The sequence below is a fragment of the Rana temporaria genome, chromosome 7 (genome assembly GCF_905171775.1).
Source record: "Rana temporaria chromosome 7, aRanTem1.1, whole genome shotgun sequence".
Taxonomy (NCBI): domain Eukaryota; kingdom Metazoa; phylum Chordata; class Amphibia; order Anura; family Ranidae; genus Rana; species Rana temporaria.
Window position 1 is genome coordinate 199,231,423 of NC_053495.1, and position 22,416 is coordinate 199,253,838.

A 22,416-nucleotide genomic window follows, 5' to 3' on the forward strand; every position below is an offset into this window, starting at 1 on the left:
CCTCTGCGATTTTTTTTTTTATTTCTTGCTATAAAACATACCCAATAAAAATAAAAAATAAAAATATAATTCATCAATTTAGGCCAATATGTATTCTGCTACATGTTTTTGGTAAAAAAACAATAAGCGTATAATGATTTCGCAAAAGTTATAGCGTCTACAAACCATGGGGTATCATTTTTTTTTTTTTCAATTTATGAATTGTGATTGTAACTAGGGTTGTCCAGATACCGATACCAGTATCGGTATCGGGACCGATACCCAGTATTTGCGGGAGTACTCGTACTCGCGCAAATACCCCCGATACCTAAATAGAATACTTTCCCCCCCTTTCCCCCCCCCCCCGCCGCTGCCGCCGCATCGCGCCGCCGCATCGAGGGACATGGCTAGAGGGACATTGCTGCATATGTGAGGGACATGGCTAGAGGGACATTGCTGCATATGTGAGGGACATGGCTGCATATGTGAGGGACATGGCTAGAGGGACATTGCTGCATATGTGAGGGACATGGCTAGAGGGACATTGCTGCATATGTGAGGGACATGGCTAGAGGGACATGGCTGCATATGTGAGGGACATGGCTAGAGGGACATGGCTGCATATGTGAGGGACATGGCTAGAGGGACATGGCTGCATATGTGAGGGACATGGCTAGAGGGACATGGCTGCATATGTGAGGGACATGGCTAGAGGGACATAGCTGCATATGTGAGGGACATGGCTGTATATGTGAGGGACATGGCTAGAGGGACATGGCTGCATATGTGAGGGACATGGCTAGAGGGACATGGCTGCATATGTGGGGGACATGGCTGCCTACGGGGGGGGGGCATGGCTGCATTTGGGGACACATTTAAAAAAAGTATCGGTATTCGGTATCGGCGACTACTTGAAAAAAAGTATCGGTACTTGTACTCGGTCCTAAAAAAGTGGTATCGGGACAACCCTAATTGTAACGGTTAGGGGTTAACGCCGTTACGATATTCCATTCCACCAACCCAAGACAGCTTCCGACAATCCAGCAGACAGGACCCATTGGATTTCCCCCAGAAGAACGAGACACACACAGCTCTGTTCTCTGGTTCCAAACGAATGACACTTGAATGGTAAACTCAGGTTTCTTATATACAGTTAGAAAGCATGCTACAGGAATCAAAGGGACAATGACACACTCCACCCACAACATCACACAATGGGTGCTAACGAGTCCCCCTCAATCAACATCTTAGACAGACTTTCTGACTCTGCGATAAGCTATTCTCACCTGCTACACAATACACATTCCTTTAGTGAACATAAGTCAGACGTCTGACCTTTAGAGTGTGTTAACTCACAACACATATTAGAATCAATAGAACTTTCACACAATACAGGGTTAGTTAGCATAGCACCATGAAATATCTTAGGAGCCAGGCTTAATTAACACAATCGACAATAGAATGCAATCACAGCAAGCTTTTATCACTACAGCCAGGTAGCTGGAGGTGATTAACATCAATTAACATCTCAACAGTCTATGTTCCACATTGAAGGAGACACTCTATTGACCTGTTGTGTTCAGAATGAACAACTTGTAATATTCCAAGATATCCTGCAATACATGAATTATCATTACTGTCCCATCTCATGTAATCCATGATATCAGTTCTCAGTCATCCTATGCCCCTATCGGACATAGGATGACCCTAGACGCAAGAGTCATTGGTGAAGCTGACACAGGAATACCCCGTATCCTTCAAGCGCCTCTGGGTCCCACGGGCCATACCGTTACAGTGATCATAACGAATAACACAAAAAACATATGAAACAAAAATCAACACATTTTTCGGCAGTGCACATGTCTACCAAATGTATAAAGCCGATGCAAAACCTGTTGGCGATCGAAACGATAAGAAGCAGGCGGTTTGGTGAATCATTTTCTAAATTAGAGTCGTGTTGTCTGACAGATACCAAAAGCTAGGAACCGGCTTCAATCCCAACACCCTGGACAAGCAGAAGGAGCGGCAGAGGGGTTTACCCAAACAAGTCTTCGAGTCGGATGAGGCCCCAGAGAGCAGCACTTATCAGGATGAGCAGGTACAGTATATCCTTTTCTTTATTTACTGCCATAGACTCGCATAACAGTAAAACCTTGGTTTGAGAGTAACTTGGTTTGAGAGCGTCTTACAAGACAAGCAAAAATGTTCAATACATTTTGACTTGATATACAAGTGAAGTCTTGATATAAGAGTAGCGCCATGTCACAACTGAGTATAAAAGAGAAGAGAGGCGCCTCTAAGTGTAGCAATATGGTTACATTTAATGAAGGTACAACATTTAGCAACTCACTGCCATTGCAATTTTCACAGTAACGGTGCATTTTTTTTAGCACTTTTCACTGTAAAAATGACAATGATCCCAAAAATGTGTCAAAAGTGTCCGATTTGTCCGCCATAATGTCGCAATCACGATAAAAAAATGCTGATCGCCGCCATTACTAGTAAAAAAAAATATTAACCACTTAACACCCGCCGTCAAATGACGGCGGGCGGAATGCTCTATTGTTCCCACAGGACGTCATATGACGTCCTGTCATTTAAAGCCTCTAGGGTGCGCGCGCGCACCCGTCGCGTCACTGGGGACACAGTGCGCGTGCCCGGCAGCTGCGATGGCCGCCGGGCACCCGCGATTGCCCAGTAACTGAGCAGGGACGTGGAGCTCTGTGTGTAAACACAGAGCTCCACGTCCTGTCAGGGAGAGAGGAGACCGATCTGTGTAACCTTGTACATAGGGACACAGATCGGTCACCTCCCCCAGTCACCCCCCCTCCCCCTACAGTTAGAACACTATATAGGGTACACATTTAACCCCTTCCCTGCCAGTCACATTTATACAGTAATCAATGCATATTTATAGCACTGTTCACTGTATAAATGTGAATGGTCCCAAAAATGTGTCAAAAGTGTCCGATGTGTCCGCTATAATGTCGCAGTCCCGAAAAAAAATCGCTGCCATTCCTAGTAAAAAAAAAAAAAAAAATCGATATGTCCCCTATTTTATAGGCAATATAAGTTTTGCGCAAACAGGTTATTGCGATTTTTTTTTTTTTTTTTTTTTTTTTTTTTTTACTAAAAATATGTAGAATAATACGTATCGGCCTAAACTGAGAAAAAAAAATATTTTTTAAAAAAATGGGATATTTATTATAGCAAAAACTAAAAAAATATTGTGTTTTTTTTCAAAATTTATGCTCTTTTTTTTGTTTATAGCCCAACAAATAAAAACCGCACAGGCCACCAAATGAAAACTCTATTTGTGGGGAAAAAAGGACGTCAATTTTGTTTGGGAGCCACGTCGCACGACCGCGCATTTGTCAGTTAAAGTGACGCAGTGACGGAAGCTAAAATCTCGTCTGGGCAGGAAGGGGGTGTATGTGCACAGTAGGCAAGTGGTTAATAAAACTGCCATAAAACTATCCCCTATTTTGAAGACGCTATAACTTTTGCGCAAACCAATCGATAAACGCTTATTGCAATTATTTTTTTTTTTACTAAAAATATGTAGAAGAATACATATCGGCCTAAACTGAGGACATTTTTTTTAATATATTTTTGGGGGATATTTATTATGGCAAAAACTAAAAAAAAAATATAAATATATATATATATATATATATATATATATCATTTTCAAAATTGACGCTCTATTTTTGTTTATAGCGCAAAAAATTAAAACCGAAGAGGTGATCAAATACCACCAAAAGAAAGCTCTATTTGTGGGAAAAAAAGGACGCCAATTTTGTTTGGGAGCCACGTCGCACGACCGCGCAATTGTCAGTTAAAGCGACGCAGTGCCGAATCGCAAAAACTGTCCGGGTCCTTTACCTGCATTTTGGTCCGGGTCTTAAAGCGGTGGTTCCCCCTAAAACAAATTTCTAACAATACATTCATAAGACCCGTTACACTGCGGGTAGGCTGGCTTTTGTTTTGTTTTTTTAGTACATACCTCTATATCGCCGTTTCGTCCCTTGGCGGTGGGCGTTCCTAGTTGATTGACGTTCCTCCGACGGGCGCATACTGCGCGTCACGACTTTCCGACAGAAGCCGAACGTCATTGCGCAGGCGCCGTATAGAGTCGGCTCTATACGGCGCCTGCGCAGCGACGTTCGGCTTCTTTCGGAAAGTCGTGACGTCACGGATGTGCCCGTCGGAGGAATGTCAATCAACTAGGAACGCCCACCGCCAAGGGACGAAACGGCGATATAGAGGTATGTACTAAAAAAAACAAAACAAAAGCCAGCCTACCCGCAGTGTAACGGGTCTTATGAATGTATTGTTAGAAATTTGTTTTAGGGGGAACCACCCCTTTAAGTGGTTAAAGCGACACGGCGAATCGCAAAAAGGGGCCTGGTCCTTTTAGCTGCATAATGGTCCGGGGCTGAAGTAGTTAAAACCAAAGGTGTAATGAGGAATAATCCTCTTATTTTTGGGATATGCCATAGAAGGGGACATGTCAATACCTTTTATATTCTAGGAAGGCTTTACTTCTCTAAATGTGGATCTATAGAACACCAGCAAATGTATGAAAATAATCCCACCTATCCCGATATAGATTGTAAAATAAGATGTCCGAAAATATAACTGCAGAATAAGATGCCTAAAATCTCAATCTCTCTCTTTACAAAGGACGAGCTGAAGAGGCGCTCGATGTCCATGGACGACACTCCGCGAGGAAGCTGGGCCTGCAGCATCTTCGACCTCAAAAACTCCCTCCCCGACGCCTTGCTTTCAAACCTGCTCGACCGCACCCCCAACGAGGAGATCGATCACATAAACGAACACCAAAGGAAGTCGAGCCGACACAAAGAAGTCTTTGCACTACATCCAGCTCAGGACGAGGTATGATCAGGATGCGATTCGGAGATTCCCATGAGCCCTTTGCACCTACTTGCCCGTACATGCATCATCTGGTCTACCCAGCCGTTGTCGGCATGCTTTGAAGTTTTGTATTTGTAAAGATTACACACATCAATAGGCTTATGAATATTCTCGTGCTTCCTGTTCTTTATGTTGCGAAGCAATAAATGCTCAAATGACGACGAGTTTTTTTTTTTCTAAGCAGCTTATGAAAACAATAAACATTAAATTGAATCACTACTACAAAATTGGGGCTTGCCCATATTCCAGATATTATAATTTTTTAAAGAAATACCGTATTTATCTGGGTATACCGCACGCCGGCGTGTAACGCGCACCCCAAGCTTAGAAAGGTAGTTTAACCGGGTTAACGCCCGCCACATGTACATATACGTCCACAGAATGGCACGTACAGGCATATGGGCGTACATGTACGTCCCCGTCTTTCCGCGGGTCGGGGGTCCGATCGGGACCCCCCTCCCGGTACATGCGGTCGGTAACCCGCGGGGAGCGATCCGGGACGAGGGCGCGGCTATTCGTTTCTAGCCGCCCCCTCGCGATCGCTCCCCGGAGCTGAAGAACGGGGAGAGCCGTATGTTAACACGGCTTCCCCGTGCTTCACTGTGGCGGCTGCATCGATCGAGTGATCCCTTTTATAGGGAGACTCGATCGATGATGTCAGACCTACAGCCACACCCCCCTACAGTTGTAAACACACACTAGGTGAACCCTAACTCCTACAGCGCCCCCTGTGGTTAACTCCCAAACTGCAACTGTCATTTTCACAGTAATCAGTGCAATTTAAATGCATTTTTTGCTGTGAAAATGACAATGGTCCCAAAAATGTGTCATGTGTGCACAGAGTGGCCCCGAACCTGGTCTTCTGGGGTCCCTCTGCGGCTGTCTCGGGGAGAATGGACTCAACACCTTCATGCGAGCGAGCATGGTGTTGAGTTCTTGCGGGCGCGCTCCCGTGATACAGCTGAACGCCATAGCCGCTCACTGTATCACTCGGCCCCACCCCCGGCGCGCCGCGTCATTGGTTGTGATTGACAGCAGGGCGAGCCAATGGCTGCGCTGCTTTCAATCCATCCACTGTAACCAATCAACGGCCAGGCTGAGCGGCGAAGAGGATGTCGGGGGTGAACGCGGGGCTTTCAAGAGGCCAGGTAAGTATAACAGGGGGGCTGGGTATTATCGGATGGATTTTTCACCTTAATGCATAGAATGCAATAAGGTGAAAAAACACTTACCTTTACAACTCCTCCATGACCAAGGTGTATATATGGGCATCTTTTTTCTGCAGTGGTTACTGCGCTGCTTTCAAACTAATCCGCAGATGCAGAGCAGTGGACCTGCGGGTTATCTGCACTGAGCCATAGACTTCTGTTATTACCAGCGAGGAGTTGTGCTTTCTGAAAGTGCATCATACCTGCAGAATATAATAGAAGTCTATTGCAAAGTGCAGAAAAGCCAAAGGTTCACTGCGTTGCACCCGGGTAAAGGTAAACCGCAGCACATCAGTGTGAAAGCAGCCTTGAGCCCCTTTTACACGGTCAGTTTGACCTAATTGGATCCTCCATTCTTCTCTAAGGAGTGGCAGATGTAAACCGACTTGTGTCCCACCTCCAATCCGATCAGGCTGTGTCCGTGTCTGCTCCGCACATGCTCAGCACATGCTGATTCTCCGGCGGTGATCCCTGTCCTCTGATTCTCCGGGCGGTGATCCCTGTCCTCTGATTCTCCGGGCGGTGATCCCTGTCCTCTGGTTCTCCGGCGGTGATCCCTGTCCTCTGATTCTCCGGGCGGTGATCCCTGTCCTCTGATTCTCCGGGCGGTGATCCCTGTCCTCTGATTCTCCGGGCGGTGATCCCTGTCCTCTGATTCTCCGGGCGGTGATCCCTGTCCTCTGATTCTCCGGCGGTGATCCCTGTCCTCTGGTTCTCCGGCGGTGATCCATGTCCTCTGGTTCTCCGGCGGTGATCCCTGTCCTCTGGTTCTCCGGCGGTGATCCCTGTCCTCTGATTTTCCGGCGGTGATCCCTGTCCTCTGGTTCTCCGGCGGTGATTCCTGTCCTCTGGTTCTCCGGCGGTGATCCCTGTCCTCTGGTTCTCCGGCGGTGATCCCTGTCCTCTGGTTCTCCGGCGGTGATCCCTGTCCTCTGGTTCTCCGGCGGTGATCCCTGTCCTCTGTTTCTCCGGCGGTGATCCCTGTCCTCTGATTTTCCGGCGGTGATCCCTGTCCTCTGGTTCTCCGGCGGTGATCCCTGTCCTCTGGTTCTCCGGCGGTGATCCCTGTCCTCTGGTTCTCCGGCGGTGATCCCTGTCCTCTGGTTCTCCGACGGTGATCCCTGTCCTCTGGTTCTCCGGCGGTGATCCCTGTCCTCTGATTCTCCAGCGGCGATCCCTGTCCTTTGAGTCTCCGGCGGTGATCCCTGTCCTCTGGTTCTCTGGCGGCGATCCCTGTCCTCTGGTTCTCTGGCGGCGATCCCTGTCCTCTGGTTCTCCGGCGGCGATCCCTGTCCTCTGGTTCTCCGGCGGCGATCCCTGTCCTCTGATTCTCCGGTGGTGATCCCTGTCCTCTGATATAAGGAGGAACTCTGGGAACACAAAACTCTTAAGCCACTTTGAGTATCTTGCCATGGGGTGGGTACATCTGCACGCACGGTGAAAGATGTGGGTGAAAGTGGATGGGAGGGGGCCCAGGTCAACTTTTGCATCAGGGCCCACAAGCTCCAAGCTACGCATCTGCCAGAATGTTTATGTATTGAATATGTTTATTTGGCCAGACTTGTTTTTTAAGAACATTTTTCTTTAGTCAAGGTCAGTGATGTGTCAAGTAAATATGAATCTTTTTGATTTCTAGGATGAACCTATCGAGCGCCTCAGTGTTCCCGAAGTGCCAAAAGAACATTTTGGTCAGAGGCTGCTGGTGAAATGTCTGACCCTCAAGTAAGTGCAGAATCCATCACACAATAGGTTGCAGGAATTCCTCTTTTCATAGTTGGTATAATGATTGTCCCCCTCCATGTGCGCCTCTAACTGATCAGCGGTTGTCTTCTCTCATTGTTTTATGCACACTTTACTGATTTGCTCTTTAGTGTTTTCATGGCTGTATATCTCATGAGAAGTTGTAGATAATTCCTCTAGTGCGGTGGTGGTCAACATTCTTGATATGTGGGGCCCCAAGTGCGGCCTTTGACATTATCAAAAGGGGGCACATAAAATGTAGTCAATATTCTCTGTCTGAGATAGCAGACACACAACAGGATATTGTCAAAGCTTATGGGCATGATGCAGGAGATGGTCAGAGACTGTGGACATTGTAAAGGAGATGGTCAGAGGCTTCAGATGTGGTACAAGAGATGGTCAGAGGCTTCAGACATGCTATAAGAGTTTTTAGAGACTTCACTAGAGACATATTATTTTATGTGATAGTCCAACACAAAGTGGCACATAATTGTGAATCGGAAAGAAAATTATAAATGGGTTTCAAAATATTTTACAAATAAATATGTGAAAAGTGTGGGGGGTACTTTGTTACACACAGGTGGACTCTATTTATTAATTAGGTGACTTCTGAAAGGAATTGGTGCCACTAGATTTTAGTTGGGGGTATCGGAGTAAAAGGGACTGAATACAAATGCACCCCCCACACTTTTCACATATTTATTTGTAAAAAAAAAAATGAAAACCATTTTATCATTTTCCTTCCACTTCACAATTATGGGCCACTTTGTGTTGGTCTATCACATAAAATCCCAATAATCCATTTATGTTTTTGATTGTAACATGACAAAATGTGGAAAATGTCAAGGGGGTATGAATACTTTTTCAAGGCACTGTACAGGAGACTGCTAGAAATCACTGCTTTAAAAGGGCAATAATGAAACACAGATTTGTGTCTGTAGGGGCCACGAGGGCCACACAAAAAGGGCTGCAGGTGGGAACCCGAGTTTGGTGGTGCCCTACCTGTAGGGGTAAGGAGTCCTGTCAAGTGCCTCTGTCACCAGTATCCCCCAATAAATGTTTTGCTGTATAGATACAGACTATCACTATACGGAGAAGAAACAGCTGCCTAAAGACTCCTCTGAAACTGATACTTCTGGGTAAGATGGATTGCTGATCCCTGCTGCTCTTAGTTCACTATACACCAGTGCAATGTGTTCTGTAGTGATGTAGAGTTCAGCAGGAGATTCCAAAGAGTGCAATGGGGGGGGGACGACGACCAGGAAATCTACAATTCAGAAAATGTCCGTTCCTAAAGAATCTTCCAGTGGCTGATTTGATTTTGATACAGCCCAAATTTCTTTACACATAATTCTTTATTTTTTTTAATTATTCAGCAACAGTGCTTTAATATCAATATACAGGCTGTATGTTCAGTGCCTAATCTGTGAATGGCATTTTTGAGATACTGCAGTACCCATGATTTCTCACAAGAGGGCACTGTATGCTTCTTTCTGAATTTAGCATTGTAGAGTTATAGGGGTTGTAAAGGTTCGTGTTATTTCACCTTAAAGGGGTGTTCCAGTAATTTTTAATGTTTATTAAAAATCAGCAGCTACAAAAAGTGTAGCTGCTGGCTTTTAATTAACAGACACTCCCCTTGACGTCCCAGCAAAGCACGGGCCGGGGCTCCGCTCCTCTCCCAACCCCTCTCCGGCCGGCATCTTCGTTCTAAGTGTGGGCACCCGGCCGTGACAGCTTTCGGTTTTAACGGCCGGGCACCCACATTGCGCATGCGCGAGCGGCGCTGCGCCATCCGATTGGACAGGCGATCGCCTGGGACCTGTCACGTGTCCCAGGCGATCGCCTACAGGGAGGCAGTGGCGTCTCCAGCTTTCATATTTAGGGGGGGGGGCACATGGGGGGACAGGGACAAAAGTATGGGGGCCAACTATAAAATGCAATTATATATATATATATATATATATATATATATATATATATATATATATATATATATATATATATATATATATATATATATATATATATATATATCTCCTGGGGCCCACAACGGGCCCTTTCACATGTTCTGCAGTGAGCTCCCTTCCTACTATACTGGGGCCTCCCAGGGTGGCAGAAAACAAGAGATATATGTCACCAGCACACCAAGAAAATATAAGGGTCCAAAGCAGTGGGAGAACTATCAGGGTTGCAAAGGTTGTCTTGCCACCGGGGCCTGGTGTTCTGCCACTGTGGGGTTCCCCAGCTGTCCTGTCCCTGCTATTGACAGCGCTGGTCTGGCGTCTGTCTCCTTGGCAGCGGCGGCAGTCTATTAGGACCTAGTGCTGGTGACATTATGGGTGCATGCAGGGGAAGGCTGGCACTATTGGTTATAGAGAGCCGAGCCCCCAGCTGGTCACCTAGCAGCAGTAATGCTGTATTACCTTCTCTGTTGACATGCTGATTGGCATGTGATCCAGGTGATGCTCCCAGTCAGATCTAATAAACACAGTATTGATTAGCATCAAGAGTACAACCACATAAATATATACAATCAACCGTATGTTCTGCAGCCATGTGGGCTCTATGCCTGTAAAGTGTGAGCTTTGATCAATAAAATCTCTGATATTTAACACTAGGATTTGACTGGGAGCATCACCTGGATTGCATCCCGATCAGCATGTCCGAGAAGCTCTACTGCTGCTAAGCAACCTGCAGGGAGCTCAACTGATAGAGATGGTCTATACAGATGTCTATGCAAGTTGCACCTGAACTTGCAAAAAAAAGTAGTGCAGGAACTACTTTCAAAATCGGTGCAACGCCAAGGGAGTCGGAGTCGTACCGTTTTGACCCGGACAATAGGGGGCAGCTTGTCATGCGATTTGAAACCGTCAAATCGCATGACAATTCACTCTGGTGGTGTGACCGAAACCTTAGAGCCGGCACATGTGCAACACGACTCTGGCCGCGACTTTGCGAGGCGTCCTGGACACGACCTGAGCGCGCACCACAGCGCGACTTGGGGCGACTTACAAGGCGACTTCAAGTCGCCTCCAGGACAGGCGACTTTCCAGTGGCCAATCAAACAATAATCGGCTCTGTGGGAGGGAGGGGTTTGCTTCAGTTAAAGTGGGGGTTCACCCTAAAAAAAAATTCTAACATTACATGGTGCTCACTCTCTACATTGACAGTATGCCAAAATTTTTTTTTTTTTTTTTCGCTGTACATACCTTCGTACAGCTATTTTCTTCCCCGGCTTCCGGGTAGGGCCTCCTGCGGGAGTGGGCGTTCCTATCCAGCAGGTGATTGACGCGATGCCAAAAACGACCTCCCCTCGTCGCATAAGGAGCGTCACAAGTTGCCGAAAGAAGCCGAACGTCGGTGCGCAGGCGCCGTATAGCGCCGACTCGCCATTCGGCTTTTTTCTCGTGACGCTCCTTATGCGACGAGGAGGTAGTTTTTATTACCACGTCAATCACCTGCTGGATAGGAACGCCCACTCCCGCGAGAGGCCCTACCCGGAAGCCGGGGAAGAAAATAGCTGTACGAAGGTATGTACAGCGAAAAAATAAATAAAAATAATTCGGCATACTGTCAATGTAGAGAGTGAGCGCCATGTAATGTTAGAAAATCGTTTTTAGGGTGAACCCCCGCTTTAAGACAGGGGATCCGACTTTGGAGGCGACTTGCATTGAAATCAATGGGTACAAGTCGCCTAGAAGTCGGATTGAAGTAGTACAGGAACCTTTTCTGAAGTCGGAGCGACTTCAGTATGTGCATTAAGACGGCTCTCATTCACTTCCATTCATTTTCTCAACAGCGCGAATTGGGGCGACTTCAAGTCGGATCCCAAGTCGCCCCTGTGTGAACCGGCTCTAAAGGCGAAAAAGAAAAAATACCGCCTTTTACTACCACTTTAATCTTTTTATGTCGCCACATTTACATTATCAAGTCTGTAACTTGAGATTCCACAAACTGTACAAACATCCCGAATAGGTCAGGCAGTGACGGGTTGTGCTGGTTAGGCTGCATTCACACCTGAACGCGGCGTATTTTACCGCAACAAATTGCAGCGTTTTGTCCCGCCATTTGCCACGACAAAACGCGGTAAAATACGCCGCGGTATATACACAGGAGGGGTGATCAACATTGTCGGCTATGGCCGAAAGCCGCCTGAAATAAAGGGTCCGGGACTTGTTTTGAGCTTCAGGCGTTTCGGCGTTCAGCGTGGAGATGTGAACCATCTCCATAGCCGACAATGTAAAATCACCCCTCCAGCGTATTGCAGGCTGTAATAGCGGCGGGCGTCTGGCGTGAAAACGCCTAGGTGTGAATGCAGCCTTATGATCAGTACTTACCTATTCATTACTGTAGGTCGCTGTATTCTCACATTTCTATGTTTTGAAATGGAAAAGACTAATATTGACTAATATTGTTTTCAGTATATTGATGTAAAAGTTTTATACAGGTGACCGCAATGATTTTTATTTCCTTGCAGATTTGAAATAGAAATTGAACCGATATTTGCAAGTCTGGCCTTGTATGATGCCAAGGAAAAGAAGAAGGTGGGTGACAATGTTGCAGAATTGTATTGAGGGATGGGGGGGGTTACAGTCCACCTCGGCATCAGTTTAGGGTAAAAAATAAAAATAATAATAAAAAATAATAATTTAAAATGATACAATTTTTTAAATATTTTTGTTAAAATATAAATATTTAAAAAAATAATTTAAAATACAAATATTTAAAAAAATAATTTAAAATTCAAATATTTAAAAAAATAATTTAAAATACAAAATTTAAAAAAATTATTTAAAATACAAATATTTAAAAAAATTATTTAAAATACAAATACAAAAAAAAATAAACAAAAAAATAATAGAGGAAAAAAAAAATCAGTGATGGGAGAATTATGGGGGGTGTCGCTGCTTAAAAAAAAAATGCTAGTTTCCTGGCAGGCTGAGCTTCTAGCTGCAGTACTAAGCAGCCCATAGATGAATCTCTTTTTTTTTCTTTTTTTTTTTTCGACCAGCAGGTTAAATAAAAAATAAATAAAAAAAATAGCCGATTCACCCATCAACACACTCGAGGAGGATGGGGGAATCCTTGCTGTTGAACTATTGTATCCTGACTAGGGATGCACCGATATATCGCCTGCCAAAAATAGGCTTATCGTTGTTTTGCTGATGAAAAAAATGATACCGATAATGGGTGCAAAAATATTGAGATTTTGCAGCAATTTTACGTTTTATTTTTTCGTTGGTCATGTGATTTCAAAAACCACATCAAAACATAACAATATGAAGCAGTAGACATGTGCACTGCCGAAAAATTGCTTTGTTTTTCACTTCATTCACTTATTTTTTTGTTTTTCGGGTAATTCGTTAGGATCGAAATTTGTTATTTAGAATAATAAATAAATAGATAGCTGCCATAACCCCCGGGATTTTCTGAAACGGCGGGAAGTCGGCTTTAGGATAAACGTGGTCTCAGTGGAGAATTCGCCACGAGATCACTTTTATCGGGGGGGCGGGAGAGGAACCCCACCCTCCCGCCGCGTTTTCTGGTTGTCTCCGCCGCTTGCCTGAGCCGTCAGTTGCGGCGGAGATGATAAGATCTGCTCCCCTGGATGCTGAGTGAGGGAAAGTTGGCCCCCGACGGGCTCTATACCATTGGATGGCGGAAGTGACGTCAAACGTCACTTCCTCCCAATAGTCGTAAAGGGGGGGGGGGGGGAAATTATTGAAACTTTAAAAAAAAAAATATTATTGCATTTAAGTGTAAATATGAGATGTGAGGTCTTTTTGACCCCCAGATCTCATATTAAAGAGGACCTGTCATGCTTTTTTTCTATTACAAGGGATGTTTACATTCCTTGTAATGGGAATAAAAGTGACCCAAAAAAAAATCTTTTTAAAGGGACAGTGTAAAAATAAAAAGTGAAATTAACCACTTGCTTACTGGGCACATATAACCCCTTCCTGCCCAGGCGAAATACCCCTTCCTGCCCAGGCGAAATTTCAGCTTCCGGCACTGCGTCGCTTTAACTGACAATTGCGCGGTCGTGCGACGTGGCTCCCAAACAAAATTGACGTCCTTTTTTTCCCACAAATAGAGCTTTATTTTGGTGGTATTTGATCGGTTTTTATTTTTTGTGCTATAAACAAAAAAAGAGCGACAATTTTGAAAAAAAAAACACAATATTTTTTACTTTTTGCTATAATAAATATAATTTTTTTTTTAAATCGCAATAAGCGTATAGTGATTGGTTTGCGCAAAAGTTATAGCGCCTACAAAATAGGGGACATAATTATGATTTTTTTTTTATGATTTTTTTTTACTAGGAATGGCGGCGATCTGCGATTTTTTTTTTATTTTTTTTTTTTTATTGGTACTGCGACATTATAGCGGACACATCGGACACTTTTGACACATTTTTGGGACCATTCACTTATACAGTGAACAGAGCTATAAATATGCATTGATTACTGTATAAATGTGACTGGCAGGGAAGGGGTTAACCACTAGGGGGCGGGGAAGGGGTTAAATATGTAGCCTAGTGAGTGATTCTAACTGTAGGGGGAGGGGGGTGACTGGGGAGGTGTCCGATCTGTGTCCCTATGTACAAGGGACACAGCATCGGTCTCCTCGGTTTACACACAGAGATCCACAGTCCTGCTTAGTTACTGGGCAATCGCGGGTGCCCAGCGGCCATCTCGGCCGCCGGGCACGCGCATTGTGTTCCCAGTAACGTGGTGGGTGCGCACGCGTGCCTGCTCGCGGGTTTAAAAGACGAGGACGTCATATGACGTCCTGTCAGAACAATCGAGCTACCTTGCCGCCGTCAATTGACGGCGGCTGGTAGCTGAGTGGTTAATATATAAAGCGCCCCGTCCCGCCGAGCTCACACACAGAAAGGAACGCATACGCAAGTCACGCCCGCATATGAAAACGGTGTTTAAATCAAACATGTGAGGTATCGCCGCGATCGTTAGAACGAGAGCAATAATTCTAGTAAAAGACCTCCTCTGTAACTCAAAACTGGTAACCTGTAGAATTTTTAAAGCGGCGCCAATGTGGATTTTTAAGTGCCAAAGTTTGTCGCCATTCCACGAGCCGGCACAATTTTGAAGCGTGACATGTTGGGTATCAATTTACACTTTGCGTAAAATTATCTTTCACAATATATAAAAAAATTGGGCTAATTTTGTTTTGTTTTTTTAATTAAAAAAAGTGTATTTTTTTTGCCCCCAAAATGTTTTCGCTTGTAAGACCGCTGCGCACATACGGTGTGACATAAAGTATTGCAACGACCGCCATTTTATTTTCTAAGGCGTCTGGAAAAAAAAATATATATATATGTAATGTTTGGGGATTCTAAGTTCTGATCATGTGTCTTTTGTATGTGTGTATGGGATCTTATTGGGAAGAGTTAAAATAATTAATTCTGTATTTGATTCCTTTCCCTAAAGATTTCAGAAAACTTCTTCTTTGATCTAAACTCAGAGCAGATAAAAGGAATGCTCCGCCCCTACGTTAGTCAGGCGGCCATCACCACGTTGGCAAGATCTGCCATCTTCTCCATCACATATCCATCCCAAGACGTCTTCCTGGTTATTAAAGTAGGTATTCGTAATCGCAGAGAAATTCACTTTTCTTACATTTACTGTATATACATAACGGATGTACAAGCCATATTGTAAGTTAAAGGGGTTGTAAAGACAAAAATATTTTCCTCTTAAAGCGGGGGTTCACCCTATCGACGAAAAAAAAAATATTTTTTTTTCTTTTACCATAAAATCAGGCATTGTAGCGCGAGCTACAGTATGCCTGTCCCGAATTTCTTACCCCCGTACTCACCTTGTACGCGTAGATCGAAGATACCGGGGAATGGGCGTGCCTAAGGAGACGGAGGATGATTGACGGCCGGCTCTGGCGCGTCACGCTTCTTCGGAAATAGCCGAAATAGGCTTGGTCTTCACGACGCGTGCGCATAGCCTGTGCGCAGGCGCCGTGAAGAGCCGAGACCTACTCCGGCTGTCTTCGGGGAGAGTGACGTGCCAGGGCCGGCCGTCAATCATCCTCCCTCTCCATAGGCACGCCCATTCCCCGCGGGAGCTGAAAAATACGATCTCCGATTACAAGGTGAGTCCGGGGTTAAAAAAATCGGGACAGGCATACTGTAGCTCGCGCTACAATGCCTGTCTCGATGGTAAAATCGTGTCGGGGGGGGTGAACTACTGCTTTAAATTAAAGCGGATGTGCCACTAAAAAAATATATTAAAAGCCAGCAGCTACAAATACTGCAGCTGCTGACTTTTAATATAAGGACACTTACCTGTCCTGGAGTCCAGCGGTGATCGCAGCAGATGACGAGCCGATCGCTCGTCACCCTGCTGCTCCCCCCTCCATCCACGGTGAGGGAACCAGGAAGTGAAGCGCTGCGGCTTCACTGCCCGGTTCCCTACGGCGCATGCGCGAGTCGCGCTGCGCCCGCCGATTGGCTCCCGCTGTGTGCTGGGAGCCGAGTGTTCCCAGCATACAACGGGGGACGGACGGAAGGTAAGGAAAAAACCCGTCCTTTGCCCGTATCGTAGGGCCGGAAGTGGGTGCAGATACCTGTCTGTAGACAGGTATCTGCACCCCCCTCCCCCCTGAAAGGTGTCAAATGTGACACCGGAGGGGGGGAGGGTTCCGATCAGCGGGACTCCACTTTAGAGTGGAGATCCGCTTTAAAGTCTGACAGTAGCTGATAAAGTAAAAAGGTAATGTTGTCCATTATAACTAGTTTGATACCTGTTGAAATTGAGCTGTTTTATTCACCTCCAGCACTCCTGAATCGTTATTCTCACTGACTTCCTGGTTTGCGGTGCGCATTCATTCTTGCTACATCACGACCTAATGGGAACTACAGTTCCCATTAGGCTTAGCCTCCATGCCTGTGAGGGATAAGAGAGCATCTTCACGCAGGGCTGTAGTCATAGGGAGGGGGTGAGCACATTCTGCTTTCCACCATGCAAAACGGCTCAGATGCTGGTGGAAAGCAAGAAGAGGAGAGACAGGAAATGGCATTTTCAAACCTGAATTACTGTATTTTGGAGGTCAAAAGGAAAAACGAGGTAAGTGATATTTAAATGCTCTAGCTTACAGCAATCAATTGATCGAATAAAAAACGAACCTTTAGTGTTCCTTTAAAGAGACCCTGTCGTTATAACATTCAATTAGAAAAAAAATGCTTCCCGTAGGATTATACACCATATTACCAAACATATTGGGACGCCTGCCTTTACACACACACACACATGCACTTTAGGCAGCTAAAGGACCCGGCCAGTTTTTGCGATTCGGCACTGCGTCGCTTTAACTGACAATTGCGCGGTCGTGCGACGTGGCTCCCAAACAAAATTGGCGTCCTTTTTTTCCCACAAACAGAGCTTGCTTTTGGTGGTATTTGATCACCTCTGCGGCTTTTATTTTTTGCGCTATAAACAAAAATAGAGCGACAATTTTGAAAAAAAAATCAATATTTTTAACTTTTTTCTATAATAAATATCCCCCAAAAATATATAAAACATTATTTATTTTCCTCGGTTTAGGCCGATACGTATTCTTCTACCTATTTCTGGTAAAAAAAATCGCAATAAGCGTTTATCGATTGGTTTGCCCAAAATTTATAGCGTTTACAAAATAGGGGATAGTTTTATTGCATTTTTATTGATTATTGTTTTTTTGCTACTGATGGCGGCGATCAACGATTTTTTCCGTGACCGCAACATTATGGAGGACACTTCGGACAATTTTGACACATTTTTGGGACCATTGTCATTTTCACAGCAAAAAATGCATTTAAAATGCATTGTTTACTGTGAAAATGACAGTTGCAGTTTGGGAGTTAACCACAAGGGGGCGCTGACGGGGTTATGTGTGACCTCATATGTGTTTCTAACTGTAGGGGGGTGTGGCTGTAGGTGTGACGTCATCGATTGTGATTCCCTATATAAGGGAACACAGGATCGATGTCAGCGCTACAGTGAAGAACGGGGAAGCTGTGTTTACACACACCTCTCCCCGTTCTTCAGCTCCGGGGACCGATCGCGGGACTCCAGCGGCGATCGTGTCCGCGAGTCCCGAGGCCACAGAGCTTCGGACCGGGTCGCGTGCATGCGCCCCCACGGCTGGGTTTAAAGAGCCATGTACATGTACGTGGATGTGCCCAGCCGTGCCATTCTGCCGACGTATATCGGCGTGAATAAGGTCCTTAAGTGGTTAATGGCATCCCAGTCTTAGTCCGTAGGGTTCAATATTTCGCAGCTATAACAGCTTCAACTCTTCTGGGAAGGCCGTCCACAATGTTTAGGAGTGTGTCCATGGGAATGTTTGACCCATTCTTCCAGAAGCGCATTTGTGAGGTCAGGCACTGATGTTGGACGAGAAGGCTTTTGTTTTTTTTTTCTCTTGGTGTCGGGAAGATTTGACAGACGTGACTCATGCTGATAGCGGAGGAAAGAAGCAGCAGAGTGAGACGAGTACACACCATAGAGGGATACACTTTGTACATATTTCATGTCTGAGGTTCAATAATGGCTGACTGGCAATATCTTGTTCAACTGTCGTTTCTATTTTTCAGCTGGAAAAGGTATTGCAGCAGGGTGACATAGGAGAATGTGCGGAGCCCTATATGATCTATAAGGAGGCGGATGCAGCAAAAGTGAGTAATCCTGTTTTTTGTTGTTTACCCGGGTTTACTTTTTAACACAAAAGCATATGATGTTTTCTGTTAGTCATGTGATCTGCAGCGTTTAAATTATTACCAAAGGAACATTCTTCCCACTGATCACCAATGTAAGGAGAATTCTTCCCACTGATCACCAATGTAAGGAACATTCTTCCCACTGATCACCAATGTAAGGAACATTCTTCCCACTGATCACCAATGTAAGGGACATTCTTCTCACTGATCACCAATGTAAGGGACATTCTTCTCACTGATCACCAATGTAAGGAACATTCTTCCCACTGATCACCAATGTAAGGGACATTCTTCCCACTGATCACCAATGTAAGGGACATTCTTCCCACTGATCACCAATGTAAGGGACATTCTTCCCACTGACCACCAATGTAAGGGACATTCTTCCCACTGATCACCAATGTAAGGAACATTCTTCTCACTGATCACCAATGTAAGGAACATTCTTCCCACTGATCACCAATGTAAGGAACATTCTTCCCACTGATCACCAATGTAAGAAACATTCTTCCCACTGATCACCAATGTAAGGATCATTCTTCCCACTGATCACCAATGTAAGGGACATTCTTCCCACTGATCACCAATGTAAGGGACATTCTTCCCACTGATCACCAATGTAAGGGACATTCTTCCCACTGATCACCAATGTAAGGGACATTCTTCCCACTGATCACCAATGTAAGGAGCATTCTTCCCACTGATCACCAATGTAAGGAACATTCTTCCCACTGATCACCAATGTAAGGGACATTCTTCTCACTGATCACCAATGTAAGGAACATTCTTCCCACTGATCACCAATGTAAGGAACATTCTTCCCACTGATCACCAATGTAAGGAGCATTCTTCCCACTGATCACCAATGTAAGGAGCATTCTTCCCACTGATCACCAATGTAAGGGACATTCTTCTCACTGATCACCAATGTAAGGAACATTCTTCCCACTGATCACCAATGTAAGGAACATTCTTCCCACTGATTACCAATGTAAGGAACATTCTTCCCACTGATCACCAATGTAAGAAACATTCTTCCCACTGATCACCAATGTAAGGGACATTCTTCCCACTGATCACCAATGTAAGGAGCATTCTTCCCACTGATCACCAATGTAAGGGACATTCTACCAACTGATCACCAATGTAAGGGACATTCTTCCCACTGATCACCAATGTAAGGAGCATTCTTCTCACGGATCACCAATGTAAGGGACATTCTTCCCACTGATCACCAATGTAAGGAACATTCTTCCCACTGACCACCAATGTAAGGGACATTCTTCCCACTGACCACCAATGTAAGGGACATTCTTCCCACTGATCACCAATGTAAGGGACATTCTTCCCACTGATCACCAATGTAAGGGACATTCTTCCCACTGATCACCAATGTAAGAAACATTCTTCCCACTGATCACCAATGTAAGGAGCATTCTTCCCACTGATCACCAATGTAAGGAGCATTCTTCCCACTGATCACCAATGTAAGGGACATTCTTCTCACTGATCACCAATGTAAGGAACATTCTTCCCACTGATCACCAATGTAAGGAACATTCTTCCCACTGATTACCAATGTAAGGAACATTCTTCCCACTGATCACCAATGTAAGAAACATTCTTCCCACTGATCACCAATGTAAGGAACATTCTTCCCACTGATTACCAATGTAAGGGACATTCTTCCCACTGATCACCAATGTAAGGAGCATTCTTCCCACTGATCACCAATGTAAGGGACATTCTACCAACTGATCACCAATGTAAGGGACATTCTTCCCACTGATCACCAATGTAAGGAGCATTCTTCTCACGGATCACCAATGTAAGGGACATTCTTCCCACTGATCACCAATGTAAGGAACATTCTTCCCACTGACCACCAATGTAAGGGACATTCTTCCCACTGACCACCAATGTAAGGGACATTCTTCCCACTGACCACCAATGTAAGGAACATTCTTCTCACTGATCACCAATGTAAGGAACATTCTTCTCACTGATCACCAATGTAAGGGACATTCTTCCCACTGATCACCAATGTAAGGAGCATTCTTCCCACTGATCACCAATGTAAGGGGCATTCTTCCCACTGATCACCAATGTAAGGAACATTCTTCCCACTGATCACCAATGTAAGGAACATTCTTCTCACTGATCACCAATGTAAGGGATATTCTTCCCACTGATCACCAATGTAAGGAACATTCTTCTCACTGATCACCAATGTAAGAAACATTCTTCCCACTGATCACCAATGTAAGGAGCATTCTTCCCACTGATCACCAATGTAAGGAGCATTCTTCTCACTGATCACCAATGTAAGGGACATTCTTCCCACTGATCACCAATGTAAGGAACATTCTTCCCACTGATCACCAATGTAAGGAACATTCTTCTCACTGATCACCAATGTAAGGGATATTCTTCCCACTGATCACCAATGTAAGGAACATTCTTCCCACTGATCACCAATGTAAGGAGCATTCTTCCCACTGACCACCAATGTAAGGGACATTCTTCCCACTGATCACCAATGTAAGGAACATTCTTCCCACTGATCACCAATGTAAGAAACATTCTTCCCACTGATCACCAATGTAAGGGACATTCTTCTCACTGATCACCAATGTAAGGAACATTCTTCCCACTGATCACCAATGTAAGGGACATTCTTCTCACTGATCACCAATGTAAGGAACATTCTTCTCACTGATCACCAATGTAAGGAACATTCTTCTCACTGACCACCAATGTAAGGGACATTCTTCCCACTGATCACCAATGTAAGGAACATTCTTCCCACTGATCACCAATGTAAGAAACATTCTTCCCACTGATCACCAATGTAAGGGACATTCTTCCCACTGATCACCAATGTAAGAAACATTCTTCCCACTGATCACCAATGTAAGGAGCATTCTTCCCACTGATCACCAATGTAAGGAGCATTCTTCCCACTGATCACCAATGTAAGGGACATTCTTCTCACTGATCACCAATGTAAGGAACATTCTTCCCACTGATCACCAATGTAAGGAACATTCTTCCCACTGATCACCAATGTAAGGAGCATTCTTCCCACTGATCACCAATGTAAGGAGCATTCTTCCCACTGATCACCAATGTAAGGGACATTCTTCTCACTGATCACCAATGTAAGGAACATTCTTCCCACTGATTACCAATGTAAGGAACATTCTTCCCACTGATCACCAATGTAAGAAACATTCTTCCCACTGATCACCAATGTAAGGGACATTCTTCCCACTGATCACCAATGTAAGGAGCATTCTTCCCACTGATCACCAATGTAAGGGACATTCTACCAACTGATCACCAATGTAAGGGACATTCTTCCCACTGATCACCAATGTAAGGAGCATTCTTCTCACGGATCACCAATGTAAGGGACATTCTTCCCACTGATCACCAATGTAAGGAACATTCTTCCCACTGACCACCAATGTAAGGGACATTCTTCCCACTGACCACCAATGTAAGGGACATTCTTCCCACTGACCACCAATGTAAGGAACATTCTTCTCACTGATCACCAATGTAAGGAACATTCTTCTCACTGATCACCAATGTAAGGGACATTCTTCCCACTGATCACCAATGTAAGGAGCATTCTTCCCACTGATCACCAATGTAAGGAACATTCTTCTCACTGATCACCAATGTAAGGGGCATTCTTCCCACTGATCACCAATGTAAGGAACATTCTTCCCACTGATCACCAATGTAAGGAACATTCTTCTCACTGATCACCAATGTAAGGGATATTCTTCCCACTGATCACCAATGTAAGGA

At 44.8% G+C, this 22,416-nt stretch overlaps 1 protein-coding gene across 11 annotated transcripts in view; it reads left to right on the top strand.

The window, feature by feature from the left end:
* DOCK7 (dedicator of cytokinesis 7) overlaps nucleotides 1–22,416 on the top strand; it is a 230,861-nt gene that overhangs the window by 29,629 nt on the left and 178,816 nt on the right. For all 11 annotated transcript variants that reach the window (XM_040360795.1, XM_040360784.1, XM_040360787.1 and 8 more), the window contains exons 5-10: nucleotides 1,948–2,077; nucleotides 4,666–4,878; nucleotides 7,762–7,847; nucleotides 12,346–12,412; nucleotides 15,320–15,469; nucleotides 18,475–18,555. In XM_040360795.1, coding sequence (XP_040216729.1) covers nucleotides 1,948–2,077; nucleotides 4,666–4,878; nucleotides 7,762–7,847; nucleotides 12,346–12,412; nucleotides 15,320–15,469; nucleotides 18,475–18,555 — 727 coding nt within the window. The remainder of the gene's footprint in view (nucleotides 1–1,947; nucleotides 2,078–4,665; nucleotides 4,879–7,761; nucleotides 7,848–12,345; nucleotides 12,413–15,319; nucleotides 15,470–18,474; nucleotides 18,556–22,416) is intronic.